The sequence below is a fragment of the Amphiprion ocellaris genome, chromosome 9 (genome assembly GCF_022539595.1).
Source record: "Amphiprion ocellaris isolate individual 3 ecotype Okinawa chromosome 9, ASM2253959v1, whole genome shotgun sequence".
Taxonomy (NCBI): domain Eukaryota; kingdom Metazoa; phylum Chordata; class Actinopteri; family Pomacentridae; genus Amphiprion; species Amphiprion ocellaris.
Genome location: NC_072774.1, coordinates 29,388,915 through 29,406,328, shown reverse-complemented (window position 1 = coordinate 29,406,328; position 17,414 = coordinate 29,388,915). Strand labels below are relative to the sequence as shown.

Below are 17,414 nucleotides of genomic sequence, written 5' to 3'. Positions count from 1 at the left end.
ATTAATTTAAATGAAATTACCTTTTTGCTTGTTGTTGTCAAATTAACCATTTACTTTATCTGACTAATCGGTAAAGTATTTAACAGAATAACTGATTGAAAAGTGGCCATTAGTGGCAGCCCTATTGTTGGCATGCTAATGTTTAGCAAGTGTAGTATTTAGCTTGACCACCACTTTAATAATAAAGTTGTAAAGCCACCCTGCTATGTCACGTGACTTAAAAATTATCTGATGCACATGACACAGTTTTAAGGAACTTAAATAGTGGTTATACATGGTCTTTATTACTGCCAATAACATTATTTCAATACGTGCGTTTTATATTCCACTGCAGTGACTGTCCTTTTGTTGGAAGCACTCTGGTCACTACTACTACAAACACAAAGTGGGGAATTCATATTGAGGTCAGCCATACACAGATGCCAGTGCCAGGTGAAACGCTCATGGAAAATAGGCCGTTGGTAGAAAGTCTGTGGATTTGGCACATGAGTGTGTGTGAGTGTGTCTATATACAGTTGCATGATATTTTAGGACTGTCCTCCTAATTGCATTGCAGCCAAATGGTGTCCTTTCAGAGCTTTCAAAGCTGCCAGTTACCCGCCATGCAAACCCAAAAGGAAAGTCTAGGTAATGGAACTTTTGTGTTACTGTATTTCCGTCAGATACTCTGAAATGAAGCGCCACATTCAGCCCATGCAGGGTGTGTCTCCGTGCAGCATGTGGGTGAATGTTCCTTTAGCCTGGCTGCTGCACTGTATGAGCTGCTAGATTTGTGTTGCCAAAACACAGTTCCTGTTCTTTTTTGGTTATTTTATTGTTTTCATGTGTGTCAGCATCCTGCTGCCTGGGATAGATCAGCAGTGACACACAGCTCAGGTCAGAGGTTACTCTGGGGCAGGGCTTGATAAGTAAAGACTCTGGGATTGGGATCCCTTCAGGGCCTTTTATGGGAGAGAAAGAAGCTCCAGAGGGATGTCCCTCCAATCTGTCGGCCTTCCTGACAAACACCCAACGACTCTGCAGAACAGAAGCTGCTGTTCTTTTATGCCTGAATCTCTGGTGTTTTATGACTGTTAGTGTGTGATTGGAGAAAAGTGAGGGAGAGAGAAAGGAGGAGAATAAAAGGAAAGAGTGTTTACAAGAGACAGGCAGTGAGAGTGGATGTTGAGGTGTGTACTGACATACATATTGAAACATAGAAAACACTGTATACACACATGGAATGTCACAAAACCTGATTTTAATTCAGTTTTAATTACCAAATCTAGTCATTAGAGAACTGGGATCTCTTGGTTTTTGATTACCAAAACAGGTATCAGTTTAAAACTTACAAACCACACTCATCAGTTTATTAATGAGATCTGGTAACACAAGTCAAATGAGGAATAAACTTGAGTATCATGCAGCATTTTTAAAACTGCCTTGTTTAGCCAAACTCAACAGGAACAGAGAAAGAAGAGTTATGTGAACATTATTACTTTAACTGTCTCGTGAAAACATCCCCTCTAGCTTACAGATTCGAGATAATGTTTGGCCCACTGTAGCTCATAAAGAACAGTTTCCTGTGCAATAAAGTTCCCTCACCAACATTGTGAGTTCTCTTTGGTTTAACCTACTGAAATGTTTTGAACAATCAGTCTAGTCTACACACCGTTTGATCACTTTTGTTTCTCAGAAAAGGTACAGAATAAAGGAGGCGTGGCGAAGCAGTGATGTGACCTTGTAGGTTGAGACATTGCATCAATAAAACATTTTGGGAGCTTGAAAATGTCAGCATTTCTGACAACCTGGTCCTTTTTTCCTTTGTGTGCAGTTTTTCGTTCTGCATCTGGGTCCAGCCCCAGTTGGATGTGCATACTATGCACCTTCATCACTTTTGTTTCCTCCTTTATAAAACTGAACTCTTGTGAAGTTTCTTCTGAGTCAGACAGATGTGTATCTGCTCCACGCTAATAGACGCTGATGTTTGCTTCTAACTGTAGAGATGATCCTACTTAATCTGTCGTCTTGTTTGCTTTTTAAACGGCAGGAGTTCTGCTTCACCAGCAGGTTGAGTGGCAGCTGTAGGCTCATTATACCTTCAGCCCACAGCTTGCTAGAGTTGGACAGCACAGCAGCCTCACTGCTGCTCTTTTTACACAAAAAGGGAGTCTTGTGGTATTTCAGCATTTATAGTTACTCCCTGAATTTTACAAGGGCTGAAACACATGGCTTTGTGGCTTGAGAGGGAAAAAGGAGAGTGGTAAACACATTTGTGTGGAAAATATTGAGGTTCCTACACCTGGGTTGTGTCCGACACAAAGACTCTGTGTTTCCACGGCTTTGTACTGTTGAGCTGGGCTGATGCTTTATTAAGTCCAGTATTAGTCTGGGATTGTAGCTTCAAGGCTTCAGTGAGCTGTGAAAAAGTTAACGGGGAAAAACAAAAGCATCCTGACATACAGTAAAAACAGCTGACACACATACACACCTTACTGCAACACACTCCTGTAGATGGAAAAGTCTTTCCTAAAGCACAGTCACCACCTCCAGAGCAGGGAGAACAATCCCTCCCCCACATTTCCCAGCCCTCCTCTCTGATGTGCACAGACACATCACTGATACTGTATGTATGAGTGACAGAGACTCATATTTATGCATTTCAAGGACTCTGTGCTCTTGGCACTTTATTTCTTCTGTGCTATATTTATACTAAAAATGAAACCAGTGCTAGCAAGTGATCCACATAATTGAGTGTAAAAATGAGAAGCAGGAGGAAACAACAAGCCTGGCTCTGTTAGTTAAAGAAAAACAAGTCCAGCCAACCCCTTTAAGCTCACTCATTAACATATGACCAGTGTCTCTCTGCTTGCATTGAGTTTAGAAAAGCCTTTTCCAGGTGTCTCTCTGAATTCAAGCATTGATTTGTTTGGCATTTCCCTGCCAGTGCTGAAGCATATTTGATCCTAAACCAAAGCTGTTTTGGCAACTTCTTTTCTTTCTTCAAGTATTCAGAATGACCTTGAACCTAAATCTATTGTGTGTCTTTATTTTGGAAATGGTGACACGGAGTGGAGCACGTCAGTCATATTTTTTTTTACATCTTGTCCCTGTAAACACTGACCAGTTTTCATAGACAGACTGAAATGAAGCAGACAAATAAGGACAAAATGATGAATGAAATACTTTTGTGGTAATTTAACTCCCATCTGTTTTGCTGTGTCTGGGATTAATAGAAATCTCTGTGTCCGCTGTGAAGGAGCGCTCTGTTGACGGAAGACAAGAACTTTTTGATAGCCCGAGTAATTTTATTCACATTGAACACTGTCCAGATTCTACTGGAAGCCCAAGTAAGTGGAAATATTCCACTTTATTGCCAAATAGTCTTCGAGGTCATTATGTTCAAAGGGAGTAATAATAGAAATACCTCTTCACACATGGCCTGACGTGTGGTAATGTGTATTAGCAGGTAATGATGTGTGTGAGCAAGCTTTCATGAGTGTGCCCATCTATTTCTCAGTCAACCCTGTCATTTCCTGACACTGAAAGGCAACGAGTTTATTGCTGGCCGGTGGTATTCAGAGCAACTGGAGCCGGCCGGCGTGACGGCCACCACACGGGCCAGGAATGTCGTAGCAGGTCACCCCACACAGCTGACAGTGGAGGGAATGCACCCCATGTGCACACACACTAACACTGCACATTAAGTTTCTCACTGCTCCTTCCACATGTACACACTCTCCCTCGAGGTCCACAAACATGCCACGAGGAATAACTTGTTACATTCTACTCTGTTAGCAGCGGATCACTTAATCTCTTTTGGTTTAAGATACCAAAGATGGTGGAATAAAGCTTGTTAGCGGCGCCCAATGCCTTCCGCAGTCGTGTTCTCTTCGGCTTGGACTGGAGATGCAGTTAAAAACTACCCTAAATGGCAAGCACTGTGCCGCCGTTTCATCCAGAGGGGTTAGACAAACCAGTGCTGCTTAAAAGGAATGATTTCATAGATAGTTTCATAGATAAAGATGCTTCTCAGATGACGTAAAACTAAACAAGGCCTCTGGTTTTGTGTTGACCACCGGGTCCCTGAGGGGTGTGCCCGCACCCTCTTGGACTTCAGTCAAACTGCAACCCTGGAAAAAACTGCCTGTTGTTTGTTTTCTTATCTCAGTTGAAATCCCTGGTAATTCTGGCCTTCCTGTGGTGCTGGAGCTGCACTTTGACACAGCTTAGCTCGGTTGTGTCGGACTCTAGTTGCTCTCAAACAACCGATAGTCTGGTCAAGGTTGCGTTTGAAATGTTTAAAAAGTGTAATTACCTGTGTGTGTAATATTTTACCTCCATCTCACGAACTTGTTACAGCTGTTATCATAGTTAAGGAAGGACTGTGGTTGATGTATAGCAGAGCTGTGGAAGTTTAAAGGGGGGTGGGAGGAGGGGGAATGCCATGACCTCCAGTTTACATTATTTCTCTTTTGCCTTTACGTTCATACCATGAATTCACAGCTGAAGGCCAGGAGAGATGTCACGGCAATGATGTGACAGTACGTTTACCTAACCAGATGACATGCATACGGTACTTAAAGTTGTGCTACAGCCAGCGTTGCTGCTCCTTCTAAACTGATTTGCAAGTGCACAGTGTTTTTGGCATTTGGGAGTTACTAATTACCTCAGATGGCTTTGAAGGCTGGAAGAAAGCAGCAGATAAACACAAGTATTCAGGGTATTTTCACCAGAGTTGCACTGATGTGGCCGATCCAAATGAGTCCACACATTACCAAATACCAGGGGCAAATACAAACTAGCATGATTTAGTCACATAATTAGAACCCAGCCTATGTTGTAGAATTACCTGCTGAGAACAGTAGCGTTTTACACTGTCAGCTAACAGCCTTTCCTTCATCTATTATTTTTTTTTTTTTAAATTTATGGTTTTGAATCCCATATTCTTTCTTTCTTATCATTTCTCAGATGGTCTGGGATCATGAATATCTGTAAGGCATGTGGATGGATCAGGATAACATGGTCAAAAATCACACCCCATTCATTCCTATGAAAGCTGCACTCTGGCTGCATGTGCTGGTAAAAGACTTGATAACAGCCTTACAGTAAGCATATCTGTGGAGCCTGAACACTTGAGTCTCTGCCAAGCTCTGTGAAGATGGCTAACGTGACTCTGACTGTACACACGAAAGGAAAAAATGCTTGGATCATAGGGCTTTTCTGGACTGTCCAAATATTATAGGACCAAGTGTATAACATTGTGATACTACAAAGAGGTATTCTAGGGGTGTTTTAAGGCTTGGGCATTTTTAATAACAGTTCTACAGCTTCTAGATTATTGTGTATGAGCCAGTGCGCATCAGGTGACACTGCAGGAATTTGCAGTGACGAGTGCAGCCACACCAAAATAGCTTCACAACGTAGCGCCTTACCTGGGGTCTTTGGTCAGTGTACTGAAGAACACACAAGCAGTTACACACAGAATATTTAATTAAAACATCTGAATTTAAATTTTTAATAATATCTGACTATTCTATGAGTCCAGGACAGTGGACAAGGGGAAATGCTAGGTTGTCATCTAGTCATGAGCCAGAATTCTATTATTTTATTCTCCTGGTTCTTTAAGACATCTTAAAGTTTGTTCCCAACCTACATGGATTCTCTGTGACTTTCAGCAAGAGGCTGTAGGTTGTTAGTGTCAGTAGCAGAATAGAGATAGACTCATTGGTGTCAATTTTTTTGGGAAGGCTGAAAGGTCTCTGGAAGAATCGATATAAATCTGTCAGACACGCAGGGCCAGTCCCACCACCCGGCCTGCATGGGAGCAGAGCATTTCACCCAGTAGCCACAGTGGCGCCTCAGGCTGAAACTCCCTGTCATGCACAGCGGAGACAGAAAAAGATGATGAGGCTCTCAGAGAGTGTGGGAGAGGAGGAAGCAGAAAGACAAAGCACTGAAATGAAAGAGAGGCAAATAGGAGATTGTAATGAGGAGGGAGAGGAGGGATGAAGTCTCATTTAGTGCTGATTAGAGCTGAGGAGGATTTCACGCTCAGCAGCAGCAGTTTGTTTCGATGGAGCGACGTGTAAGGTGAGACGGCAGCCTGTTGTCACGGTGAGCCTCACCACTCCTGTTGGAGAGGTTTTATGTTTGGCCTTCAAAGCTGCTTTTTCTGCCAATTCAGTGACATGATACTTACACACAATAGGAACCAATTTGTACTGAAACTGACCAGAGAAAAACATGCATGCAGCATGTATGTACTAGAGCTGATAAAAGTCTATTAGTAGTAGAAAGTCCTCAAAGGTAGTAGACTGAAGTAGGTAACTGTCTGAGAAGTATTACTATCTGCCAGGTGTTGTTGAAATTAGTCAATTATTTATTAGGTCAAAGTGGACAACAGTTCAAAACTGAAAGATATTTATTTTCCCATCACAATGTACACTGATCACCCACAACATTAAAACCACAGACAGGTGAAGTGAATAGTGTGGATCATATCATTACAATGTGGATGTTATGTTGGAACAATGTTTAGGTGGGTGGTACGGGTCAGATGCCCCAATGACAACGGCTGCTCAGGAATGGCTTGAGGATCATGACAAAATGCCCAAGACATTGACCAGACCCACAAAATCCCCATAACTCTTTAAAGGGATGCAGTGAAACAAGCCCCATCCACTTAGGCCCCAAACCCACAAACCACCTGACCCAAAGTAATCACTGCCAGTGTCCCCATGCCAGGTGACACCGTATGAGACCCCCAGAGGTGCCCTGACAAGAGGGACCAATACAATAATAGCCAGGTGGCTTTAATGTTATGGCTGTATATATGGACTGTATATATGACAAAGAAAAGCAGAACCTCTTCACATGTGACAAGCAAATATTTGGCATTTTTGAAAAAAAAAAAAATACATATTATCAACTATCAGTAGTAGTGGGAGTAGTTAACTGAATTAATTGTCTTCCATTCAACTAATAAATAGATTTTTACAGCTCAGTCAATTTGAAGCATTGGATAAACCAAATAATACATTTAAAGCTCTAAGTTGAAGGGCATTTTTTGCTATTTAGTAACATTTTATAGACCAAGAGAAATGACATTAAGATTTTTTTTTAACTGAATTTCCTGATTTTCTCTGCAAAGATTCAGCTTCATTTTAAACTGACATTTGTTTGCTTTTCTTTTTTTTTTTAATTTAACCATTATTTATACAGGTAATCTGAGACACTGGCTCTCTTTCTCAAGAGAGACCTGTCCTCAAATAACATAAAAAAAAACAGCAGTGACTCACTGACAAACAACACTAAGGAACCTGTACTAGACAATATAACAATAAAATATACACAGAGTTCCAGACAAGTTCATGACAAAACACAACATAGACATCAAAATGGATGTGCAAAAGCACCTAGCAATAAAGTTAAAATGTAAGAACACGAACAAGTCCAAAAGATGATATTTCCATAGTGTTTAAGAGACGTGTGAAGCATGGAGTTTGCATCTTCTCCCTGTGCATGTGTGGGTTTTCTCCAGGTTCTCCAGCTTCCTCCTACAGTCCAAAAACATGCTGAGGTTAACTGGTGATTCTAAATTGTCTGTAGGTGTGAATGTGAGTCTGATTGTTTGTCTCTATATGTAGTCCTGTGATAGACTGTTACCTGTCCAGGTGTCTCCTGTCTTCACCCTCAGTCAGCTGGGATAGACTCCAGCCTCCTGTGACCCTAATGAGGATTAAGCGGTGTATAGATAATGGATGGATGGGCACCATTGGTACAGCTATAAAATGTGAGCATCTAGCTTGTAGCTGTGTGAAGGTTTCTGGTTCTTCCTGCAGAAACAGCAGACTTAGTGAGTATCTAATGAAAGGAAGTGTATTCCTCTTATTAAATATGAATATACTATTTCTATCATACACAATTTATGAATCATTCTCTGTGTATTACCAACACATACCAGGACTCCAGAGAGTACAGCCTCTTCAATAATATTTAGTTTTCATAGACTGATCTTTTTCACTGTGTGTTCTAGTACCACAAGAATCATAATATTTTGTTTGCTCAACTGTTCTTACTTCTCCTTACGCTGGCTGACTTTATTTGGACTTCACAGGGTAAGCACAGCCCCTAGTGGATCATTGTCCTCATAACAACAGACCTGACGATCTTAAAAAAGCAGATGAATGGACTTTTAAGGAAATCCCAAAGGAATAAAAAGCTTTGAGTTGATTTCTAGGACATCGGGGAACAGTAGCTGAAACAGATGACGACTTTGTTCCATATTTGAGGTCAGTACGCGGATTCCAGGATGATCTTTAATCAAAGTGTGGATTAGCCTCCTCTCTCTTCAGTAGCTGATGATGGAGTCTAAATAAAGCTGAAATGACAGCATCTCTGTGGTGATGGTCTCGGTCCAGCTGCAGCAAACTGGGTCTGAGTTGAAGCCAGTGAGTCAGAGTGTGGGTGGGGGACCTCTGGGAAGCCCCACTCTGCTCCATGTCCACAGCTTGGAGTTTTTCATTGAAATCATGCCCTCTTTTCCTCCCTTCTACAAATAGGATGTGACTCAGAGCAGAAGCTTTGGGTGTTCGCCTCTCTGCTGTCATTTATCCAAATCGCAGAACTGGAGACACTTTATTAAGGAGTGAAATATCACCACTGGAAGGCCCACGTGAGACATGATCTCTTGTCTTTTTAGGGTGGAGCACAGGAGGAAACCTGCAGGGGTCATTTGTTCTGTGCCTTGTTTCCCGTCTGTCTCAATTCACAGAATTCCTCAGCAGTCTTGCGTGTAACAGTACGGTCGGAAAATCAGCCTCCCTGTAGAGATTATAACAGCTGCAGGTTGTTTGCCTGTCAACACGGCAAGCAAAAAAAAACAAACAAAAAACCTCTCCTCTACCTCTAGTGTTTTTCAGCTTTGTCTATATATACATACAACACATGGAACTATAAAATCCAACATAAAGATGACAATTCTGTAAGCTATAAGACAGTTTTACATAAATTCAGTGCAATCTGTCGTTGAGGTGAGTAAATTACACTGACGTAGTTTCTCTGCCTACAGATTTTTCTTTCCCTTCACAAAACACAACGTCCTGTAATGAAAGACTCTGATTTGCCATTTTCCCTCTGATGGCTTAACTATTTTATCACAGACTAACACACAGACTGTTTCTCTCCATGGGGAGGCTGGTCTCCTGCTGACTGCTGCCCGGGGCTCTAAGCCGCTACATTGGGCCGGAGATTTGAGTGGCTGGGTGACCTCAGACAGAAGGAATGTTTTGTCTGGATGTCCACAGCAGGGCTGCCAGTCTGATGTAGATGGAGCAGAGAGGCTGTGAGCTACCGAGCTGAGAGCCAGCAGGACTATGAAACACTCCGAGGTGAAGAGTATCAACAATTAGGTTCAGTACAGCAGTTTTGTACAGAACTGTGATACATCACAGAGACAGAAACTGGCACAATTATGCAATCTGAAATGTGGCATTGGTAGTTTGTTACCCTTCAACAAGTTGTCCATTTGCTGCTTTGAATCCACACAGTCACTCCTACTTTTGTTGCCAAGAAACACAAGCCGTGCAAGTGTTTGTTTATTCTGATCAGTGGAGGATGTCCAACCGCTTTGCTACAGGGCAGCTATAACGGCAGGTTATATTTGTGTGTCAATTTATAGTAGTTTATTCTTCAAGCTGTAGCTACTTTTTCCAGTGTCTGTTGCCATAGCACAGATAGATGCAAATCCAGGAAAAATCCTCTTTATGTCTCAGCCTTGGCATCACTATAGCAAGTGCTTTTCAGATCATTTAACAGTGTCTAAAACCACATTTCTGACAGCAGAACTGGAACATGACACCTTTTGGAATTTTGATTGGACAGGTGTCCAATGGTGAAAAGTGTGTATGCTGGATTTGAACTTTTACCCATTAGTTCTCTTTTTTTGCAGTCTTCCCACAGCTGTTTCCATCACTTATTTCTTTGCAGATCTGAGAGAAACATCATGAATATTTCAGAGGAAATATTCTGCAAAGTCTGCACCATATGCTGGAAAAATCAGGGTACACATTAAGATGGCAATTTAAAGCAGATATACACATTTTTGCTTTTACACCTGATGGGACCACTCATGGTATGTCTGTAAGAATATAATGCCAAATTTAAAGCCAGCAAAAATGATGTCACACAGAAAACAAGAAAAGCACTCAGAGAGCGCAGTACTTCACCATAACTGCTCAGTCGTATCATTTCCGACGACTGAAATCTTGAAAAAATTCGTGGCAGAAATCATGGCACCATAGAATGTGGTCATTTAATGTAGATGTACACACAAACAAAATGACCTTACACTGAGCACAGACATGTGTTATGCATGTGTACGTTATGTACGGATACCATGACCTAACTATATAGCGGGTGGCGGGAACTGATCAGACTCAGAAACACGCTCACATTTTTTGACTTTCCCTGAAAATTTCATCCAAATCAGTTTTTGAGTAATGTTGCTAACAGACAGACAGACAAACTAACGCCGATCGTCACATAATTCTGGTGAGGCTCCGCCTCTTTAGTGGAGTAATAAGTAAGCCTACAATGACCAGTATGTGTAATGAGGTTTGATTTGTTTTTTTAACCAGCACTATAGTTGTTTAATACATATATTTATGTTTTTCATTTACTGTGATTTCCTAAATATAGTTTTAATTTTTCCTGATAGAGAACATCATATCAGATAGCACGTATTTAGTTCTATTTCTCTGACTGCTGAAAAAGGCAACACAATGAAGGACAGGCATCTTTTGAGCAGGAGACGTAATCTAGTTGGCATGCCTTGCAACAATAAACTCATCATAGACTTTGACTGTTAGTGTGGGGATGAGAAAAGATTCCCTTAGCAGGCTTTAGCAAATAAACCCCAGCAATTTACAGGCTGCCTGTCGACTAATAAACCCTTGTGTAGATTGGCAGGATCCTGCTATAAGTCTGCGCTGGACTTACAAGCTGTTCAGAAGCAAATAACTCCAGCTCAGACAGAGCTAGCATGACAAAAGCCCTGCTCCTCATAACTCTCATTCCTCCCAAGACCCAGTTATGAAACAGTGTTCGTGGCTGAAAGATTCATCCCGGCGACCTTGGCCGGCTGAAGAGTTGGTGTTTGACATTGGAGGCTGTTTGTTGCAGCATGTAACTGTATGAGCAGCTGCAGGCCTACGCTTTGTTTTTACATCTCTGTAAAACATTTACAAAGAATACCAGAGAACCATGTCTGCATTATTGAAATGTCAGCCAAAAAGTAAAAGTCTTACAATGATTTTGGTAAAATCAACACTGAACAACATGCAGCCGTCTTAGACGTAGAAAAGACTTGTTTAGTTTAAACTAAAGCTGTTTTGCAATCCAAACTGTCCGTTGCTTTACATTAGAAGTCTGGCATTAAGCTTCCATTCTTCACTCCAGCTGCAGAATGTACTCTTGCAATTAGAATCATTATCTGTGATTGGCTTTCCAGCTGCAGACCATGTGTTATTGTGGGGCAAATCTGTCGCACCACAACAAAATCAGTTAATTGCTAAGCAAATAGATGTAAGTCATGCTGAGAACTCAAACACACAATCACATATTGCTCATTTCCTGATTTGATAAGAGTGTAGCTTCCCAGGTTCAGATGCTTACCAAGATTTATATTTAGACTAAACACTTGTGGTACTTAAGTGCACTAGCTGTAATTACAAATAGCACAACACATGTAGATGTCCCATGCACCTTAAAGAAGAGTCCTTATTTCCTTCTGTGTTGAGAGGGTAGAAGACTACTACTACGTTCTTCGCTTTGCAGGACAAAAACCCCATCCTTAGCATTTGCTTAACTTACACTAGCACAAAGAGCAAAAGTAGGAGAAACAGCTAGCCTGGCTGTGTCTGCTGGTAGCCTGCCAATGGGCACCTACATAGAACCGCAACATGTTATTTCTTTGCAAATGTGAAATAACATATGAATATTTGAGATATAAAAGGTATTCATGGGTAAATTTTAGTCCCTGTGGATAAATGGATATGAGAGTGGTATTTTGCTTTGTATCTAACTAAATAACAATGTTTGTTTGTCCATAACTTTTTGTCAGTCCATGTCAGATAGATTTTCATTGCCAACCATGTTGAACTCCTATGGCGACTTGCTATTTCATGACACATTTAAACTGCATCTTTTGTTAGTGTTTCGACTGATGGACCCTCTAGTGGTAGATATTATATCATGCGTGTTTAACTTTATTTATCTTTTGTCTTTTGATAAGAATCTTAATGGTATATTAGTTTTAGTTATGTGGCTATTATGCTTAGCTGTGGTTTGGATTTAATCAGCAGAAACTGAAGACATCTAGATTAGTTTTCAATGGACAGGCCTTGATAATGTTTGAGAACATTAGCTTACCTCTATAAATGTCATTTTGCTGTACTGCATGATTTCCTAATTTTTCTTTCCTGTTTTATAGCTGCTTTTTGTTTAATTTTGAATTGAAATGTAGATTCATTTGCTCCCTAGATAACTTAATTTTTTAATGAAGTGTTGCTTATGAGTGCAACATATAATAGTTTATCCAGTGCAGAACAGTCGATGCATGATTCCACAGATGCCTGCATTTCTTTGATAAACAACAGCTGTTGAATTTTTTCTTTTTCAAATCTAGGATTAGAAATACTTCATTTTTTGTTGTTTTTTGTTGAAATTGTGTCCACAAAATGCGTAATTTAGCAGTTTCTGCTTATCTGAGAGACAAAAGACGAAAAAGAAACCCAAGTAATTCACATTGATTGGTTTATGCACTGAATGAAGTACTTTTAGGGTCTGTAGTAAACTAATTCCCAGTGTACATCCTATTGTTGTGTTGTCTGGCTGTTGTTAATGGAACATGTCACAGTGACAAGAGTCGGGCATGGAAAGAGTTGGACGGGCACAGGTCCAGAGGGCTACTCATGTCAGCCAAAGCAAGCAGTCACAACACTTAACGCACAAAAACACACAGCTGGGTCCATCTGTGCATTCGTACACAGTGATTGTGTGTGTGTGTGTGTGTGTGTGTGTGTGTGTGTGTGTGTGTGTCTGTTGTATAAAAACAAATACTCAAGAGGTAATCAGACATGGCTGCCGCAACCACTTCCAAGAGCTTTACACTTCAAAACACACACACATTTATACACACACATGATTGAATTCTCCTTGACAGAGCAGAACAGCAAGACTTCCATTTTCCCTCACTGCCAAAAATGTGCCAGTCATTTCCTCCAGACGTCCCTTATTATGTACAAGAGGCCATACAAGAGCTGAATCAAATAATCAAATAATAGCTCTGCAACCAGGCAGCCTGCTGTCTGAGCTGAGACGGAGGCAAACCGATTATTAGTGGACAGATTGATTTGCCATCATTTATTGTGTTCCGTATTAATTTGGTACAGTTTAATCCATCTCCTGTGGCTTTTGCAGCCTGTGCTACTTGGTTGACCAGGCCTCTTTTGTTAGGTTGATATAAAAGCTAAAATGCAAGTAAGCCCAGATAGTGACAGCAAAGAATAGCAGTAGTTCAGAATTTATTCACATGAAGCACAGATTGTTTAAGGACAGAGCCAAGTTTGTCTATCATCAGTGTCATGCTGACATCAAAAGCTTTTCAGCAGACTTCAGGAAATAATTAATGTCTTGAGAACTGTACATTTGGCTCTAGTAACTGCAGTAGATCTGCAATTTGGAACCCAGATTTAAACAGTTTTTCTTCTATGGAGATTTTCTTCTGAGAATATCTCCTGTTGCTTCATGTAATTCTACATCTTTATCAGAGAGGACAAGATATTTGGCAGACTAGAAGCTATGAATGACGTCACTGTTAGCCTGAGATGTATCACATATTCCCTGTGAGCACAGAAGGAGGAACGCTGCTCACTTTATTGCATTTTTAGCATGCCTGCAGATATGAAATTGTACGAGCAGTTATAGTTCTGCTACCTTTGGTGTTTTGTGTCATGGTGGACAAACAACTTCAGTTTAGTATTTAATCCTGAAGTAATCAGGATTTACACTACTCTTCAAAACGTTGGAGTCACTCAGACAATTTCATGTTTTCCATGAAAACTCACACTTTTATTCATCTACTAACATAACTGCACAAGAGTTTTCTAGTCATCAATGAGCCTTTCAACACCATTAGCTAACACAATGTAGCATTAGAACACAGGAGTGATGGTTGCTGGAAATGTTCCTCTGTACCCCTATGGAGATATTCCATTAAAAATCAGCTGTTTCCAGCTAGAATAGTCATTTATCACATTAACAATGTCTACACTGGATTTATCATTCATTTAATGTTACCTTCATTGAAAAAAAAACAGCTTTTCTTTCAAAAATAAGAATGTTTCTAAGTGACCCAAACTTTTGAGCGGTAGTTTATATTTGCTCCTTATTGATCAAGCATGTCTGAAATATTTATGTTTACGTTGCTGGTCCTAGCTGAAAGATGTATTTGACAATTTTCTCATTTTTTACAGAGTTTCTTTTGTATTTTGTGTCCAGCTCTAACACTATATATTGCTGTAATATTAGTTTGTGTCACAGACAAACCCAGGTAGCTGTGTAAACAGAGTTGTTCACATGTTTGTGGTTGGTCTGTAAGCAGGAGGCTAATCCTGGGATTTACTGCATGGATGTGGGTGTGGTTCTGGGATTCTGTTTCTCTGCAGTGGCGCACACACACATATACATGCCAGTATAGGGACCTTTTGTGAGGACAGCTATCGACATAATGCTATCCGAAGCCTTAACCATCAAGTACAAACATGCTCAACATCATCCTTTTTTCCTTGAGCTTGCTTCCACCCTCAGCTCTCTGGATATCTGCATCCTCTACACACTCCTTCCTATACGTCAGCCTCTTAAAGTACGCTATTGATGGGTAATCTACTCTGCATCCTGATTGGCTGTTTTGTGTCAGTGATTGGCTCCGTTTATAGTGACTGAAAAGCCAGTTTTAGGTGAAACAGGAGGTGGAGGAAGAAGAGGCGGGTCCATGGGAGGAGCTTTGCACCGTGCGCACACATTACTGCACACACTGAGTGTTTGTCTGTGTGCGTGACTGTAAACGAGTGTGTGTGTGTGTGTGTGTGTGTCTGTGTGTGTGTGTGTGTGTGTGAGTGTGTGTGTGCACATGGTGTATCACAGGAACCAAAACAGAGGAGAGCCCCAGTCAGCAGACCTGCAGTGGCAGACAGAGCAGGAAAGTGGTCAAAGAGAGGCAAAAAGACTCAGCACTGCAAGAACTTCTGACACAGGAATCTGTTCAGACAAGGCATCAGTTCTGTCATCATCTGAGAAGAAGGAGGCCAAAACTTTTGAATCTTCATCAACATTTGCAGCTTTTATTGTCATCGGAAGCCAAAAAGTGCCAATGGACAGCCCCAGGTCTATCCAAAATGAGATTACTTCTCTGAAAGGTATTTTATATTCTGCTTTTTATTGAAATTAGCAAGCCAAACAGCAAAGAATGAGGCTGACATTTTATTGTGTTATTGTGTCTCTATAGGAAGGGAGGGGTGTCCGGCACAGGCATTGTTTGAAAAGCAGTGGAAGCTCAGAATATTCACCAGCTCAGACAGCTTTAACTCCGTGCTCACAATCATGTATTAAACTAAAATTTACTTGACTTAACTTACCCATGTTAAAGTGGCATTCTAGATTTCTGTCTACCACTGTTGGCACAGAGAAATGTGTCACTGTGTTCCAGCCGGAGTAAACGGACAAATAATGAAGGCGTAAAGCATGTTGGTACTTCAATTGAGGTACACCAAATCCTTGTATTTGCAATGCAAACCTGCCATGTAAAGTCGGACTATCACCTTTCCTTTTACCTTCTCCTAAATCGGTGGGGAAATTGTGCCTAATGAATGTGCAGCCTGTAATTTACCTTGAGAGATGCAGCACAAAGTCACTTCATTCTAAGTAACAACAATGATGTGTCAGTTTTCTTTAGCATATATTTTTGCATTCATTTTTCTTCAGTAATTTTTCCAGTAAATGTTCCTGCTCTCTTTTCAACCTGTGATCTGCCAAGTTTCACCTTTCAGAACCAGTTCTGCACACGTGCTGCTTGTAGTTTCTGTTGTCAGTAACTGGTGGGTGACATAGCTCTAACAGGAGAATGTTAGGAATGGGTTACTGTTGTAAACTATGAACGACTTGTTGCTCTCCTACCCAGATAATAACAACTGTGAGGAAGACCACGAAGTAAGAGATAATATAGATTTGCTAATAAGCACTGTTTTCGATGAATGTTGCAAGTGTAACCTAAAAATATAGACATATCTCTTATGTCTTTAAACAAGTATAAATGTCTAGAGTACAGAAGCAGGCAGACACCAGTCAAATAGGGAAAGCAAGTCACATCCTGTTTGTTTGTACTCTATAGTCTATAGATTTATAGGCATTACAGCAACAATTTACAGTGCAGCCTAAGGAATTATGAAAGTATTTCTCAGGAACCCTTCGGCTGTAAGGCAAAGAACACTAGAATGCAATTTTGTTAGAAGCAATGCAAACAATGAGGGCTGATGTGCAATAGGAGCTGGTGGTTTAAAATGTTGAAAATGCACAATAAAGTATTCAGATTAAATACAAAATGCAGCATTATAGCATTTGGACTGTTTCTGAAAATACCCCAGATTTTATTGTAAAATATTACAGTTATAAGTATTTCTACATTTATAAAACTGAAAGATTGGTTGCTTCTCTTCATTGCATTGCAGTGAATTGAAGATATTTGTTTATAGGACGGTTGGTGTGAGAAAACCAGTCACCTTGTTGTTGAGGGTTATTGTGACTACCATTTTCCACTGTTTATGCTTTAAAGACCAAACAAAAACATCAAGTTAACTGAGAAAAAAATAGCTGTGCATTAATCTAAAATCGGAGTTTAGCATCCCTATATTCTTTAAATTCAATCAAATCAAAAGAAAGGTCCAAAGCCAGAGGAAATGTGACCTGATGGAGTCGTGATGCCACTCCCCAGCTCTGTGGGGTGGAGTAGTGGTGGTGGTCAGGGTGCTAGCTGTCAGAGGTGAATAATGATGGTGGGCTAAGGTGGTAACATTCGTGCTGACTCAAAACAAAGCTGACCCCTGGAAGCAGTCTCCCATATGTTGTTATTTGTGTTCAAGCATGATTTTACAGACACTATTTATGATTAAAGCATCAGAAACGGGAGGTGTTGGATTAAGCGAACTTCTGAGCTCTGGATTTCATCAGTGTCCCAGGATAAATCTTTATGTAGTTAGAGTTGTGTCACTGTCTGGTCCCTTCTGTAGACAGTGAGTGTGAGTCTTCACACAGCTACACTAATAGGAAACCGTTTATTAGATCTCACTACAGTGCAAAACTTGGACAGGGACTTCTAG

At 40.7% G+C, this 17,414-nt stretch overlaps 1 protein-coding gene across 11 annotated transcripts in view; it reads left to right on the top strand.

Moving 5' to 3' along the window:
- The window catches only part of plecb (plectin b), a 142,441-nt gene that overhangs the window by 24,880 nt on the left and 100,147 nt on the right, over positions 1 to 17,414 (top strand). For 2 of the 11 annotated variants that reach the window (XM_055013424.1, XM_055013423.1), the window contains exon 1: positions 15,158 to 15,458. The exons of the other annotated variants lie outside the window; for them this stretch is intronic. In XM_055013424.1, the coding sequence (XP_054869399.1) occupies positions 15,173 to 15,458 (286 nt within the window). In that variant the 5' untranslated portion in view covers positions 15,158 to 15,172. Of the gene's footprint in view, positions 1 to 15,157; positions 15,459 to 17,414 lie in introns of those variants that run through there. 11 annotated transcript variants of the gene reach the window in all.